At 43.8% G+C, this 16410-nt stretch overlaps 1 protein-coding gene across 4 annotated transcripts; it reads right to left on the bottom strand.

Moving 5' to 3' along the window:
- Positions 1–1210: 1210 nt before the first annotated feature.
- Positions 1211–9812, bottom strand: LOC110486088 (ribonuclease H2, subunit A). 4 transcript variants are annotated; one of them, XM_036949260.2, is made up of 10 exons: positions 9701–9732; positions 8585–8781; positions 5249–5415; positions 4959–5030; positions 4637–4763; positions 4383–4470; positions 3800–3937; positions 3418–3505; positions 2932–3055; positions 1211–2671 (listed from the first exon to the last, which is right to left on the bottom strand). In XM_036949260.2, the coding sequence occupies exons 3-10, from the start codon at positions 5373–5375 to the stop codon at positions 2518–2520; spliced, it is 918 nt and encodes a 305-aa protein (XP_036805155.2). In that variant the 5' UTR covers positions 5376–5415; positions 8585–8781; positions 9701–9732; the 3' UTR covers positions 1211–2517. The 4 variants fall into 4 exon arrangements, with proteins under 4 accessions (XP_036805155.2, XP_036805159.2, XP_036805154.2 ...); XM_036949264.2 differs by having other exon boundaries at positions 5249–5397; XM_036949259.2 differs by lacking the exon at positions 8585–8781 and having other exon boundaries at positions 9701–9812.
- Between the last annotated feature and the right edge of the window lie 6598 nt (positions 9813–16410).

Genomic DNA, 16410 nt, shown 5'->3' with positions numbered 1-16410 from the left:
TCCTAATTATTCAAGTAAAAGGTGATTTCCTGTGCCTATGGAACGTTGTGGTGTGTGACTCGTATAAAGGCAACAGCAAGATTGTTCGGGAAAGGCTTTACTTGAAAGATATCTTGAAGTGTATGTTTTTCACCACATGAGGGCAGTATGGGAATATGAAAATTGAGCATTACCTACCAACCGCAGTTTTCACTAACGCAATAATAAAAACATACCTGAAGTAAACACTATTTCCTTTCCTGAACACGAAGAAAGAAATAGACAATTATTTAGAAACAATATATATTTATTGTTCATTTCACATTAAAGTATTATACTTAAATGACAACAAAGCTCATGAAGTTGTGCTCCAAGTCCTTTTCAATTGATCATTCAATCAGTGGTCTTCACAGGAAACCGTCGATAGAATGTCACTTTTTTTAAAGTTAATATTATGTTAACTCGTACACAAATAATGTTGTTGACTTGTCCTATACTCGTATTTGAGGCCAAATAATACATTGGAGAAAAAACCCACAGAAAAGCCCACCTCCTGAGGAGCTGGCAAGTAGGCTGTCTACAACCACACCGTTCTGCTGTTGGGGTACAACCACACCGTTCTGCTGTTGGGGTACAACCACACCGTTCCAACACAGAAAAGCCTACCTCCTGAGGAGCTGGCAAGTAGGCTGTCTACAACCACACCGTTCTGCTGTTGGGGTACAACCACACCGTTCCAACACAGAAAAGCCCACCTCCTGAGGAGCTGGCAAGTAGGCTGTCTACAACCACACCGTTCTGCTGTTGGGGTACAACCACACCGTTCCAACACAGAAAAGCCCACCTCCTGAGGAGCTGGCAAGTAGGCTGTCTACAACCACACCGTTCTGCTGTTGGGGTACAACCACACCATTCCAACACAGAAAAGCCCACCTCCTGAGGAGCTGGCAAGTAGGCTGTCTACAACCACACCGTTCTGCTGTTGGGGTACAACCACACCGTTCTGCTGTTGGGGTACAACCACACCGTTCTGCTGTTGGGGTACAACCACACCATTCCAACACAGAAAAGCCCACCTCCTGAGGAGCTGGCAAGTAGGCTGTCTACAACCACACCATTCCAACACAGAAAAGCCCACCTCCTGAGGAGCTGGCCAGTAGGCTGTCTACAACCACACCGTTCTGCTGTTGGGGTACAACCACACCGTTCCAACACAGAAAAGCCCACCTCCTGAGGAGCTGGCAAGTAGGCTTTCTACTCGCATTCATATTTTTAATGACACATATACAACCACACCATTCCAACACAGAAAAGCTGCTTTTTAACACACTTGATACCTATTTTTTGGAAGGAACACTATTTCAGTAATATTGTAATTAAGTATAGGTCATATTTCATATACATCTGGAAACAGTGGACAGAGACTTTAAACAGAATGTGTGTGTGTTGTGCACCATGTCTCAGTGGGTGTGTGTATTCCTCTCCTTGTCTCAGTGGGTGTGTGTATTCCTCTCCTTGTCTCGGTGAATGTGTGTGTTCCTCTCCCTGTCTCGGTGGGTGTGTGTATTCCTCTCCCTGTCTCGGTGGGTGTGTGTATTCCTCTCCCTGTCTCGGTGGGTGTGTGTATTCCTCTCCTTGTCTCGGTGGGTGTGTGTATTCCTCTCCTTGTCTCGGTGGGTGTGTGTATTCCTCTCCTTGTCTCGGTGGGTGTGTGTATTCCTCTCCTTGTCTCAGTGGGTGTGTGTATTCCTCTCCTTGTCTCAGTGGGTGTGTGTATTCCTCTCCTTGTCTCGTTGGGTGTGTGTATTCCTCTCCCTGTCTCGGTGGGTGTGTGTATTCCTCTCCTTGTCTCGGTGGGTGTGTGTATTCCTCTCCTTGTCTCGGTGGGTGTGTGTATTCCTCTCGGTGTGTGTGTGTGTGTGTATTCCTCTCCCTGTCTCGGTGGGTGTGTGTATTCCTCTCCTTGTCTCAGTGGGTGTGTGTATTCCTCTCCTTGTCTCGGTGGGTGTGTGTATTCCTCTCCCTGTCTCAGTGGGTGTGTGTATTCCTCTCCCTGTCTCAGTGGGTGTGTGTATTCCTCTCCCTGTCTCAGTGGGTGTGTGTATTCCTCTCCTTGTCTCAGTGGGTGTGTGTATTCCTCTCCTTGTCTCAGTGGGTGTGTGTATTCCTCTCATTGTCTCAGTGGGTGTGTGTATTCCTCTCCTTGTCTCAGTGGGTGTGTGTATTCCTCTCCTTGTCTCAGTGGATGTGTGTATTTCTCTCCTTGTCTCGGTGGGTGTGTGTATTCCTCTCCCTGTCTCAGTGGGTGTGTGTATTCCTCTCCTTGTCTCAGTGGGTGTGTGTATTCTTCTCCTTGTCTCAGTGGGTGTGTGTATTCCTCTCCCTGTCTCAGTGGGTGTGTGTATTCCTCTCCTTGTCTCAGTGGGTGTGTGTATTCCTCTCCCTGTCTCAGTGGGTGTGTGTATTCCTCTCCTTGTCTCAGTGGGTGTGTGTATTCCTCTCCCTGTCTCAGTGGGTGTGTGTATTCCTCTCCTTGTCTCAGAGTGCGGCCAGGCTCTGCAGTCTCCTCTCTGTGAAGAAGCGGTGTGTCTGGTGTGTGTTGCCCTGCTGGGCGGAGGTCTTGAAGTAGGAGAGCATGGAGGTGTTGTTTTGACGGGCTGCGGCCTTCTCACCATCCTCCTCATCATCATCCCTGATTACACACAAATACTTATGTGAACTTGTTCTACTGAATGTAGACAAACACAGCTTTCACATTACGCCTCTTCCCTTTTCACAAAGCTGAAACACTTGTATAGTACTAAAATACATTAGTAGAATATAGGGTAAACACTGAGCACTTTTCACCATCTACCACTCCCTTCTCTGGCCCCTCTCCAAGCCCTTCTTCACCTGTACCCCCTCTCTCAACGCAGACCCTCACCCCAGTCCCCCTAGCCCATCTCTCCTCACCAGTGTACGGTGACAGCCCTGCTGTCCAGCAGGGTCTGTGTGGTGCTCCAGCTGAACCTGACAAACTGAGGGTAGCCAAACACCGGGTCAAGCTCCTTCAACAGCCACGCCTTCGTCTTCGGGTCTGGAGGACACACAACAACAAGAAAACGGTCCATTCTACTTTATTTTAAACAAATTATACCATTACAGCACTAAAACACTACTGTATTTCTACAAACTTCTATTTAACACAAAAGATGGGCCTCCATCCTTTACCAGCCATGACTTTTAAAACTGCAGAATAATACAACATTTAAACGATGGTCTCGGCACTTCTAGTGTTAAAACACATTCTACCATTAAAGGACAAAAAAATGCATCAAATTTGACTAAACTGGGATTCAATACAAGATGCTGAACTTCATACATCGTTCCAGTGTTGCCAAGCCATTAAAAAGTGTGTGTGATGGGTGAAGATTTTCCCTAAAGCGTTTCCCTACTGACCGTTGGGATAGCCAGAGCCGTAGTCTGCATCCACCTCTCCGAGGTCTTCTGGAAAGTTCCAGTCTTTTACTGAATGGTCCCTGGCCACCTGAGGAAGCAGCAGAGATAATTTACGGCAGTGATCCTCCTTCTTAGCCTGGTCCCAGGTCTGTTTGTGCGCCTGTCAACTTAACCGCTGTCAAGGTTTGACAAGAAGTTGGCATGATAGCACAAACAAACTGGCACTCAGACTACCTCAATCCTGCTCCTGAAGAGGACTGCTAATCTGGGACAAAACCCTTCACTCCAGTAACTTTCAGATCCCTGGTCTCGAGGTACAGGAGACAAAGAGAGGAAACTATTAAAAACATAGGAAGAGTTTGGCATTAGCGTGACATCTAACCTTGGCACAGATACTGGCAGCACTGACTATGGGGAAGAGGGAGTCAGCTTTGGGTCGTACGGTCACTTCCACCCCGGGGAACCGCTGGGACAGCTTCTCCTGGTACTTCTCTGCAGGACCCACCGTGTCCACAAACACCTGTCACACACAGGGAGGGAGGACAAGGGACAGGGAGGGAGGACAAGGGACAGGCTAGTAATAATAGGTTGGTCAAATGAATCAAATGACATTTCATTTGTCACGTGCTTCGTAAACAACAGTGAAACGCTTAGTTACGGGTCCTTTTCCAACCATGCAGTTAAAGATACAAAATAAAATAACAAAAACAGAAAGTGACAGAAGGAAGGAATAAATACACAGTAAATAACGAGTAAAAAGAACATGTCTATATAGCTGGAAGGGTAGTGACTACGGTAGAGAGAAAGGGAGAACGTGAGGGAGGGAGGCATAAAAAGGAATATAGAGAGACAAAGCAAGAGAAAAGAGAAGGGCAGAAAGAACATCTAGAGGGTTTGTTATGTTGTATGAAGGATATTGTGTTTGTATGTATGGTTTGAAATAACCAAGATGATTTGTACCGTACCTCTTTCAGCTGTACTCCACTGTCCAGGGCAAACTGTACCAGGCCAATGGCTGCGTCATGAGAGAGAGCATTCAGGTTGTATTTTGACCTGTGGAAGAGCAGAACGGTTAGAATCATCTGTGTGTGTGTTCGGTTGTTCGCTCTCTGTGTCTCTTTCTCTCTCTGTGTGTGTGTGTGTGTGTGTGTGTGTGTGTGTGTGTGTGTGTGTGTGTGTGTGTGTGTGTGTGTGTCTAGTACAGTATGTGTTTAAATACCTCTGCAGCATGCTGGTAGAGATAGTGTTGGGTGAGAGAATCTGAAGAGCCCAGCCTACAAAGCTCTTGGCCTCATCCAGCTTGCGGAATAGATCCTCTCTCTGGGCCTCTGTCAATGTCTTCGAGTCTAGAAAAGGAGACACAGTAACTCATCACTACACAACAAACAGATGCATGAATCAACTTTGTTGATCCTCAAAAGGTTTGTCACTAGATACATAGATATGTACAATAGAGTCAACACAGGCATCCTTCACGACACATATATGAATTCATTATTTAACAGATTCCTCTTGAAGGTTATTGCATATCATGAACTTACCTGCCACTTTTAAGTCCTTCAGAGCTTCCTTTTTGGCCACGGGACAGAAACATATTCCGTAGACCATGGGTCCTGGTAGAGCGAATGCACAATATTAAGCAGCATCGAATGATGACCAAGCAACTAGATAACAGACATTCCGTGACTTACTAAGTGATCCATGACGTTTGAATAGGAGCCAATCCATTTTTTTTTAATAGTATCTGCTAAATGACCAAAATGTAAACGTAAAAATAGATGAGTTAACATGGACTAGTGATCCATGACGTTTGAAAAGGAGGCCCACTCACCCAGTACAGGCCCCCTGCCGGCTTCATCGATACCCAAACAGCAGTCTTCTGTCTTGCAGACGTCGGGTATTGCTGAAGCCAGGCGACAGCTCACCGAGTTGTCTGCTTCAAAATCACAGAGATCCATGGTGACCTTCCACTGTCTGTTTCTGTAAGTCTGTAATCAACTGTAAACAACCAGAGCTGTAAGCAACTGTAAAGGATAAGTAGCCTAAACAACTGTAACTAACATTTCAAGGGTCTTGGTGAGTAGCTATGTTGACATTTTGAAACGTGAAATAGCAATCAAATTGTAAGCAAGCAATTACAAGATATAGCCAGCTAGAAATAACAGTAGAATAGTGATGGGTGGGGTTGACTCATAATCCGCCGTCCCCACGGTTACATCCGCAGGGAGGGGCAGGTTTAGGGTCATTAAATATGGTGTGGATAAAGGGAGCATGGGTGGACACAGCTTTCTATTTCCTTACAACTGGTAAAACTGGTATCATTTGGAAATGTTGCATAGAAAATAGTTCCCGTTTTTGTTGTTTGTTATAAAATTCTCTGACTGGTCCCTAAACGTCTTTCCTCTGTGAAAGAAGCAAAAATAACAAAGAAAACTTTACTGATGTCAACTGGATTTAAGCATTCATCCTATCGCTATAGGATTCTGGTGACACTGGTGAGCAAAGGTTTACTTCTAGGGAAACATATAATGACAGAAGAGAAGCTGCATGCATCTAATTATAGACAAGTTGACTAACAAATAGCCCACCAAAATGTCAGAAATTATAAGCACAAACATAGGCGTAAAAAATATCTTGCACCCCCTGACAAAAAAAATAAGAATTCTGCTGTCTATGACTGTAGCCTAGACCACATTTTCTATATTAGCGGGTTAGGATCGGATGCGGGCCTCAGATTTCCACTTTATCACATATAGTCAAGCGGTTGTGGATGGCTTATTAGTAACTCTGGGCGGGTGTGGGTGAACAAACAGCTGACCTGTGAACCATTCACAGTAGAACTAACACGTGCATGTGTCGGTAGTAGTGCAAATCCCATGCATGCACGTGGACTTAAGCTAGTCTGTGGCAGTATGCAAAGCATTTTGGAGGAATGACAACCGTGACCCAGCACTCTAACATCTTTACTTTGGTGAGTTACGGAAGTATATTTAAGCTAGTCACTAAAATAAGTCAGGCTGATAGTGAGAGTGCAGCCGAACGACGGCCTGGGCCAGAGCTAGCTCTCAAACTCTAGGCGGCATTCTGCCTTTCAGTTTTCAGCGGTTAGCTTCGCCCACGACTGGCCCATGTCAACTATACTCAACAAAAAACATAAACGCAACATTTCAAGTGTTGGTCCCATGTTTCATGAGCTGAAATGAAAGATCCCAGTAATGTTCCATACGCACAAAAAGCTTATTTCTCTGTTTTACATTCCTGTTCGTGAGCATTTCTCCTTTGCCAAGATAATCCATCCAGCTGACAGGTGTGCAATACCAAGAAGCTGATTAAACAGCATGATCAGTGCACAGGTGCACCTTGTCCTGGGGACAATAAAAGACCACTCTAAAATGTGCAGTTTTGTCACACAACACAATGCCACAGATGTCTCAATATTTGAGGGAGTGTGCAGCTGGCATGCTGACTGCAGGAATGTCCACCAGAGCTGTTGCCAGAGAATTGAATGTTAATTTCTCTACCATCCTTGTTTCAGAGAATTTGGCAGTACATCCAACCGGCCTCACTACCGCAGACCACGTGTATGGCATTGTGTGGGCGAGGGATTTTCTGACGTCAACGTTGTGAAAAGAGTTCCCCATGGTGGGGTTATGGTACGGACAGGCATAAGATATGAACAACAAACACAATTGCATTTTATTGATGGCAATTTGAATGCACACAGATACCGTGACGAGGTCCTGAGGCCCATTGTCGTGTCATTCATCAGCCACCACCACCTCATGTTTCAGCATGATAATGCCCCATGTCACAAGGACCTGTACACAATTACTGGAAACTGAAATTGTACCAGTTCTTCCATGGCCTGTATAGTCACCAGACATGTCACCCATTGAGCCCGTTTGGGATGACCTGGATGATGTATGACAGTGTGTTCCAGTTCCCGCCAAAATCCAGCAACTTCCTGGCACAACATTCCACAGGCCACAATCAACAGCTGGTTCAACTCTATGCAAAGGAGATGTGTCACGCATGAGGCAAATGGTCACACCAGATACTGACTGGTTTTCTGGTCCACGCCCCTCTCTCTTTTGTTTAGGTATCTGTACAGATGTATATCTGTATTCCCAGTCATGTGAAATCCATAGATTAGAGCCTAATACATTAATTTCAATTGGCTGATTTCCTAATATGAACTGTACTTATGTAAAATCTTTGAAATTCTTGCATGTTGCGTTTATATTTTTTAGTTCAGTATACAACCCCCACGCTGTGTTTTAACGTTTAGAAACGTCAATCAGCGCTTGCGATAAAGCTTTCGAAATATATGGCCCTTATTAGGGTGTCCAATCAAAAACGCATCATTTCACCTCTAAGAAAACCAATGGTCCAAACATCATGTCTCTATCATAATTCATTCAAAAGTTATTGGAGTTTTTACCCTTTAGGAGGGCCAAAATTAGGGTGAATAATTCAATGGAGGCATGAGATAAAAAGTGGCAAAGAATCTGGAAATCGCACTGCGTCAACTAGGCTGGATGCTGTGCGAGAATTAAGGCTAACTAACAGGCTCGCCGTTGAACTAGTCATCCTTCTTCTCACATCCGGGGGCATAAAACAATACAGAGGTAAGATAGATATCGTTTTAAAGACAACATGCATTATTATTTTTTATTTTAGTAAACGCTTTTCATATTAATGCGAAATTCAATGTTTCTAAGATTTTTCACAAAAACAAGCGTATCTCTGAAATGTCAACGGAACACCCGCAAGCTTTCTATTTTCAAAGCCTTTGACATTTAATTCCGCTCGTGTCATGTTAATTTAGCTTTTTGTGACCAGTGGAAACAACTTTGCAGAATTCCACAACAACATGTAAATCCTCTAAAATCGCTGCGAGAAAGCTGCACGCTCTAACAGAGCTCGGTGCTTATTACCGGATCTATTAGGTTACGAAATCGGACTTTTTGGATATAATATTAATGGTATGGTAAAGAAAGACTCCACTGGACGATTCAAAACACGAATAATCATGTGTCTTGGTAAAAGGTATTTTATACCATAAATAAGTGACATTTCATCACCAAACCTCGTGGGTGGACAGACATCCTACCCTTATTTTTCATCAGCAATAAAGAATCTTTCAAAGAAAAAAATATACACTTACTGTAGCAGTTTTGCACAGATCTATACAACTATGGGTGCCTCCATCCAAAGAAACTACACTCCCCGAGTTACGGTTACACACAGGGGTTCCGAGCATGCTAGATAGCGAATTAGTACAGGTGGTCGCCTCTGTCTTCCATAAATGTCCCATAAACAAGCGCTGTAACATGGAGATGTGGCCTTGTGGGAACATTAACCCTATAAAAAAAGTCGTATCAATTAGTTTTCTGAAAAGTATTTATCGCTGGTAAGAAATTAAGTCCTTATGTTTCCAAAACCGTACCTCAAGCATGCATGTTCATGTTCAGACCAAGCATCGTGGCTCTTAAAACTACAATATGTAACTTTTTAGGCGACCATTATTTTTGGTTATGGAAAATTATATTTTACAGCAGTTTAGAATGTACATTGATTCTCTGCACTATACTTGCTTGTGTGTCACAAACAAACAATGCAAACCATTCATTTTAGCAACGAGAAAATGGCAGAGCGATAAAAGCATCATTATGTAACTTTTTGGGTGACCCAGATTCACATAGACATTGTAAGTTATAGATCTGTCGCTTTCATTAAAGCAAGTCAAATTAGCGGTATTTATTTTTATTTGACCTTTATTTAACTAGGCAAGTCAGTTAAGAACAAATTCTTATTTTCAATGACGGCCTAGGAACAGTGGGTTAACTGCCTGTTCAGGGGCAGAACAACATATTTGTACCTTGTCAGCTCGGGGGTTGCAACTTGCCGGTTAATAGTCCAACAGTCTAACCACTAGGCTACCCTAGTAACAGGTAGACCTGTTGTGTGCTCGATATCTATGCTTCCCGTGCTTGAGTTTTGTTTTTTTACTTTCGGTTTTGTGCACCAGCTTCAAACACCTGGAAAAAACTATATTTTAGTTTATTGGATATATACTTCACCCCATACAGAAGACGCCTTCGTCAAATGACTTGTGTACTAGTAATGGAACTGAGAGTCGTGATCTAGGGCTAACTGTCTAGCTAAGCAGTTTATTTAATGCATGTTAGAAACATTTTAGTTTCTTACTTGCGTTTAGATGAATAATGTACGCCGTTTAGCAAGTGAAAAGGAAAGGTAAGCCCATACAATCCCCACTCACCCCGTGTGTTGTTGATGTTCTTGTCTGGTGGTCAGTCAATTTTGGCGCGGAATCGCTGACGTGAGCCTCATGCGGGGCTTCGTGGGATTTGTAGTCCCATCCACTGTATCCCTGGGTTGTATGCCTATTCTTTTAGTGCAGTACCCCTACACTCGGAGGATGGCAGCAACAGTCTTCCATTTTACTGGTCTAACTCAAGGGCTTGCATGTTAATTAAGCATTTTCCTATTTGTGCATGTGACAAATAAAACCTGAAACTTGAACATGAGTGACAACAACAATGTCACTCTGTTGAAGGAGATGCTTAGTGTGTGTTCGCACACGTCGGCCCCTGTGAACAACAAATATTTCACACACAAAAAAAATCCCATTGTAGGTAAGTACACATGACCGAATCACTTAGGTCGGTATTCAAGCGAATGTTAACATGGTACAACAACAAAAAACACAGCCTTTCCTAAGTGGTCCCTTTCCTTCCTCCTCCCCCGCCTCCCCCTCCCTCTTGATGGCCTCGCTGTTGGGATTACGCGGTGACATCTAGATATAATGTAGCCTAATTTACCTGCAGTCCAGATATGTTAGTGGTTATAACCATGTCACAGGATGTCATCTCTGAAAGAACACACTTCTCCTCAAGTCTCTTTTCATGTTTTCTCTCTTCTCACTCTGATAGTGCAACATGTCAAACTATTAACCCTTTCCTAATTACACCAACCACCATGATGAGTGATATCATTTATTAACCTACATTCATTTGTTGTTCCCACTTGAACGTTCCAATTTCATCCAACGGAACGACACGTCCCCCTCAATGGGTGCTAATTAGTTAGCAGTGGTTAGCACACGGCTAGCAGCCTAGTGGTGTGTGTGTGTGTGTGTGGCGTGCGTGCGTGCGTGCGTGCGTGCGTGCGTGCGTGCGTGCGCGGTGGTAACCATGAGGATATACTCATGGAGCATTAGCGTCGTTAGTCATGTTGACCTCTGATCCTCCTAGATTGTGTGTGTGGTCTTTATGGTCCTCTCTGATAATGGTTTGTAGACCAATCACCCTCTTAGACAAACCAGAGGGGTTGTTTTCCTTCTGTGTGTCTCTCTTTTTTTTGTGCTGTCTCTGTCTCATTCACCTCCCTCTCTCTCTCTGCCTCTCTCTCTCTCTGCCTCTACCTCTACCTCGCTCCCCACTCTTCTCTTCCCCCTGTTATCTCTCTAGTTCCCCCCACTCCATCCCTTTGTAATTGACCACTGTGTGTATGGAACTAAGAAGGAGGGCTGGAGGGGATGACACCGCTACTAAGTGGACTGTCTTCCCTCCCCCCAACCTCCTCTCCCCCTCTCGAGGGTCAGGTGCACTCACTCTCTAGTGGACCCTCTCCCCCCTCTGTTTTTGAGCTGTAGTGAAAATCAAGACTGTTCTCAGGGCAGGTCTGCCGGTTTTGATTAGCAGAAGTGACTTTTTATAGCAGGTTAGGATAATTAACGTGGCAGGTTAGGACAATTAACGTGGACGGTTAAGATAATTAGGTTAAGGTTAGGGAAAGGGTTAGCTTAAATGCTACAATTGCACATACAACCAGGCCTGCCCTGAGAACAGTCTTGGTTTCCACTAATGCGATGCTGCTCTTTTTGATGGCCTCGCTGTCGGGTTCCTGTAATGTAGACGAGCACCTGCTGAGGTGATGTCGTAATCCCAGGCGACGTGCGGGGGGAAATGACTTCGCTACTCAGCAAGGGAGGTTAAACAACAAGCTAATGGGCAGTAGCACACCTCATCAGGTCGCTGAGTGTCTCAGTCTATGTGGCACAGACGTACGCACGCGGAGACACACGCTCAAACGTATACCCTCATGCTCACATACACACACACTACATCTTCGTCAGTGTGTAAATAGTGCACGGTCATCATTTTATTTACATACCAAGGACATCTCTTTCACCTCTCTTCCATCTTACCAAGTTCAGACTCTTTCTTCTCTCTTCCACCTTACCAAGGGCAGACATCTCTTTCTTCTCTCTTCCACCTTACCAAGTTCAGACATCTCTTTCTTCTCTCTTCCACCTTACCAAGTTCAGACTCTTTCTTCTCTCTTCCACCTTACCAAGGGCAGACATCTCTTTCTTCTCTCTTCCACCTTACCAAGTTCAGACATCTCTTTCTTCTCTCTTCCACCTTACCAAGTTCAGACATCTCTTTCTTCTCTCTTCCACCTTACCAAGTTCAGACATCTCTTTCTTCTCTCTTCCACCTTACCAAGTTCAGACATCTCTTTCTTCTCTCTTCCACCTTACCAAGTTCAGACATCTCTTTCTCCTCTCTTCCACCTTACCAAGGGCAGAAATCTCTTTCTCCTCTCTTCCACCTTACGTGAGGGAGTGCCTACGGTACATGCTGTACATTAGTGTGTGTGTTTGTGTGTCACAGGAGATTGGTGGCTCCTTAATTGGGGAGGATGGGCTCGTGGTAATGGCTGGAGCGTAATAGAGTGGAATGGTTTCAAATACATCGAACACATATGGCTTGATGCCATTCCATTTGCTCCATTCCAACCATTATTATGAGCCGTCCTCCCCTCAGCAGCCTCCACTGGTGTGTGTGTCCGTGTCTGTGTGTAGTGCATTAAGTTGTACTGCTGCTACTGTGTCAGGCGATAATTAAGTAGAACCAAGTAGCACATGGACAGAATATAAAAAACACACTTTTCCCTTGATTGTCACTTAGCTCTTACAGAGGCAATCCTTAGGCAAGTCATTACATTTATATGTTAGTCCTTTAGCAGATGCTCTTATCCAGAACTACTGACAATCAGTGCATTCGACTATAGGTAGTATAACCACAATCATTGCAAGTAAAACTTTCTGCAAGATAGCTACCATCTGCAAAATCAGTGCTCACGTGTCATTGCTGCTGGCTAGTGGGTACAAAAGGTGAGAGAAAGCAATTCCTGGGTGGAAACACTGTGCTCTTTTCCTGGAATTATCAGAGAAAAATACCCACCATGCACCACACTGCGGAACAGAACAGATTTCACAAAGTTTAACTGGATTAAAGTCTTTATCCATAAATGAGTGAAATTTGGAACGACATGTGTAGATTGGTATCATTAACCTTTTTACTCCCATTAAAGTAACAGGGATGTTTCCTGCTGGTGAAAATACAGTAAGATACCCCTGCAATTCAACTCCAGATTGTTGATTTAATTCCTTCTCCCTTTAAACCTTAATAAACAGACGGAGTGGCCTGTGGGTGTATATGGGTCTTAACCCTGGGTCTTAGCCAATCAAAAACACAGAAGAAGCCATTTAAACAGGGAGACCAAATCTGTCTGAACAGCAGTGGAAAACGGAAGGCTGAGCCAAGCTAGCCTAAACCAAACGGAATGCTGTGTTCACCATTATGAGAACACCATTCACGTTGGTTTAACCAGGCTAAAGCCAATCCTCAGAGAGGAGGGATACATTTAAGAGTGAGCCAAATATTATCCAGAAAATGTGTGATGAGCATGCAGGACCAAGCAAAATGTCAATCAAGACCAGTTAATCATCTCTGAAACCTTATTATATAGTTGAAGCATATGAGACACACAACAACAGCAGGAGTGAACCAAACCAACACAAGCCACAGAGAGTGGAAGACATTTTAATAGGGGGCCAAATCGAATAAGGGCTGCTGTGTGAAAAATGTAATTTGTCAGCCGGTGAGTATTTCATTACCCTGGGCTGGGTTATCAGCTCTGTGAATCACTGATGTGAATCAGTCACTCAGAGAGAAGCAATCACATTGATACATATTTAGAATGGTGTGTGGGGGGGGGGGGGGGGGGTCGGCAGGTGTGTATGGGGGTGTGTGTGTGTGTGTGTGCATTGTATGTGTGAGTGTGTGTCTGTGTTTTGGGCAGTCACACACCGAGGTAGTCATAATGATAGGCAGAAGACTGGGAGGGGGTGGATGGAAGTGAGCTTTGAAAGTATGATTCTTTTTTTATTGTTGAAACAAATCCAGAACATGAAATAGCTTTTGTTTCATATAATTAGGCAGCTGCACTCAGATAATCCTTATGATGGAGATATAAAAGCAGAAAGAAGGGATGATGAGGGAAAGAATGAAGGGATGACGAGGAAAAGAAAGAAGGGATGATGAGGAAAAGAAAGGGGGATGATGAGGGAAGGGAGGATGATGAGGGAAGGGAGGATGATGAGGGAAAGAAGGGATGATGAGGGAAAGAAAGGGGGATGATGAGGGAAAGAAAGGGAGGATGATGAGGGAAAGAAAGGGAGGATGATGAGGGAAGGTAGGATGATGAGGGGAAAAAAGGGGGATGATGAGGGGAAAGAAGGAGGATGATAATGGAAAGAAAGGGGGATGATGAGGGAAAGAAAGAAGGGATGATGAGGGAAAGAAAGGGGGATGATGAAGGGGAAAAGGAGGATAGATGAGGGAAAGAAAGAAGGGATGATGAAGGAAAGAAAGGGGATGATGAAGGGGAAAAGGAGGATGATGAGGGAAAGAAAGAAGGGATGATGAAGGAAAGAAAGGGGGATGATGAGGGAAAGAACAGGGGATGATGAGGGAAAGAAAGAAGGGATGATGAAGGAAAGAAAGGGGGATGATGAAGGGGAAAAGGAGGAAGATGAGGGAAAGAAAGAAGGGATGATGAAGAAAAGAAAGGGGGATGATGAGGGAAATAACAGGGGATGATGAGGGAAAGAAAGGGGGATGATGGCAGTTGGATAGGAGATGACTGGAAGTCAGCTCTGAAATGTATATGTTTTAGTTGTCGAAATAAAACCAGAACAGTGAAACAGTTATTGTTTCATGTAACTACAGTCAGACACAAAACCAATTGTAATGATAGGGAGAGACATGTTTAAAAAGGGCTGGATGGTGGATAGGAACCAGACCATGATTACTTACTGTGTGTTTTTATCTCTTTGGAAATCTAGATACAATAATTAGGAGATGATATGATTGCGACAAACAAAAGTATGGCTTGAGCTCAATATGATGTAAAAAGAAAACGTTTGAGGCTTTCAAAGACTAATTGTGTATCTGTCTACTTTAGATCATGTAGGCCTATATGTCAACTATCCCCATGTCTGTTGATGCCAATATTCAATTCTGAAAACAACTTCACAATATCCTGTGAGATACTATAGGGCACTGTTACATTCCCATTGTGTCCACTGCTCACAAGGTTGACTCGGAAACAGATACAAGATGACACCAGTTGAAGAATGTTTAGACATACACTGAGTATACACAACATTGAGAACACCTGCTCTTTCCATGACAGACTGACCAGATGAGTCCAGGTGAAAGCTGTGATCTCTTGTTGATGTCACTTCTTAAATCCACTTCAAGTCACTGTAGATGAAGGGGAGGAGACGGGTTAAAGACACATTTTTAAATCTTGAGACAATTGAGACATGGATTGTGTGTGTGTGCCATTCAGAGGGTGAATGGGCAAGACAAAAGATTTAAGTGCGTTTGAACGGAGTATGGTAGTAGGTGCCAGGCACACCGGTTTGAGTGTGTCAAGAACTGCAACGGTGCTGGGGTTTTCACACTCAACAGTTTCCAGTGTGTATCAAGAATTCCCACCTCCCAAAGGACATCCAGCCAACTGTGGGAAGCATTGGAGTCAACATGGACCAGCATCCCTGTGGAACGCTCTCAACACCTTGTAGAGTCCATGCCTGGACGAATTGAGGCTGTTCTCAGGGCTAAAGGGGGAGGGGGCTGCAACTGAATATTAAGGAAGGTGTTCCTAATGTTTAGTATACTCAGTGTATATTGCAGATAAGGTCATTCACAACCTTCAGCTTGGCTTTGAATCAATTCAAGAATTGATCACCAATCTTAAATTATTGCTAAATATTGATATACTATGTTTATATACTATGATATAATAGTATATGTTTTTATGCTAAATACCTGCCTATCTGTACCTTGAGTAGAGACCAAATTGAGCTGGACCCCATTATAAGTATCTAGGTATTTGGAATGATGAGAAGCTGTCCTTTAAAACACACATTGATAAGCTGACTAAACAGTGGTGAGTAAAGATTGGTTTATTGTATGGAAATAAGTCCTGTCTCACTTTTGAAAATAGGAGGAAGCAACACTCCTCCTAGTAATTGACTATGGCGACTCAATCTACATGCAGCCTCTGTGTTAAAACCTCTAGATTCAGTCTAGCACTCAGCCTCTGTGTTAAAACCTCTAGATTCAGTCTAGCACTCAGCCTCTGTGTTAAAACCTCTAGATTTAGTCTACCACTCAGCCTTGCGTTTTATCACTGGTGATAATGTCTGTACGCATCACTGTCTCTTAAATAGTTCTGTTGGCTGGGAGTCTATGACGACCAGAAGGGCCCCGACATTGGCTGTTATCGTATATAAAGCACTTCTCCGGAAACTCCCATACTACCTCACCTCACTTCTAAAATGGGAAATCTAGTAACTATTAGACTCTCTAGACTGGTTGTTTCTAGAGGTTCTGCGGGTCTCCTCTGAGTTAGTGAAACACTGCTTTCAGTTACTTTGCCCCTCAGGCCTGGAATTACTACAGGTCTCTCTAAAAACTTGATTATTTTTTGCTTACATTGCTTGAACTGTTATTCTCAGGGCATCATTGGAAATGAGTCCCTGGTCTCAATGGGTTCCCCTGGTTAAATAAAGTTAATAAAACACTTAGAAGTCAAACAGACCTCAGC

This window comes from Oncorhynchus mykiss, chromosome 17, assembly GCF_057628025.1.
Source record: "Oncorhynchus mykiss isolate SJ-2025 chromosome 17, ASM5762802v1, whole genome shotgun sequence".
Taxonomy (NCBI): Eukaryota; Metazoa; Chordata; class Actinopteri; order Salmoniformes; family Salmonidae; genus Oncorhynchus; species Oncorhynchus mykiss.
Note: the sequence above shows the minus strand (reverse complement) of the source record. Positions and strands in the feature narration are given on the sequence as shown.

Coding starts and splice junctions, on each gene's coding strand:
- LOC110486088 (XM_036949259.2), bottom strand. CDS start 5,375: ATGGATCTCTGTGATTTTGAAGCAGACAACTCGGTGAGCTGTCGCCTG. Junction 4,764..4,958: donor GAAGGACTTAAAAGTGGCAG/GTAAGTTCATGA, acceptor CTCCTTTTCTAG/ACTCGAAGACATTGACAGAG. Junction 3,056..3,417: donor CGGCTCTGGCTATCCCAACG/GTCAGTAGGGAA, acceptor TGTGTCCTCCAG/ACCCGAAGACGAAGGCGTGG.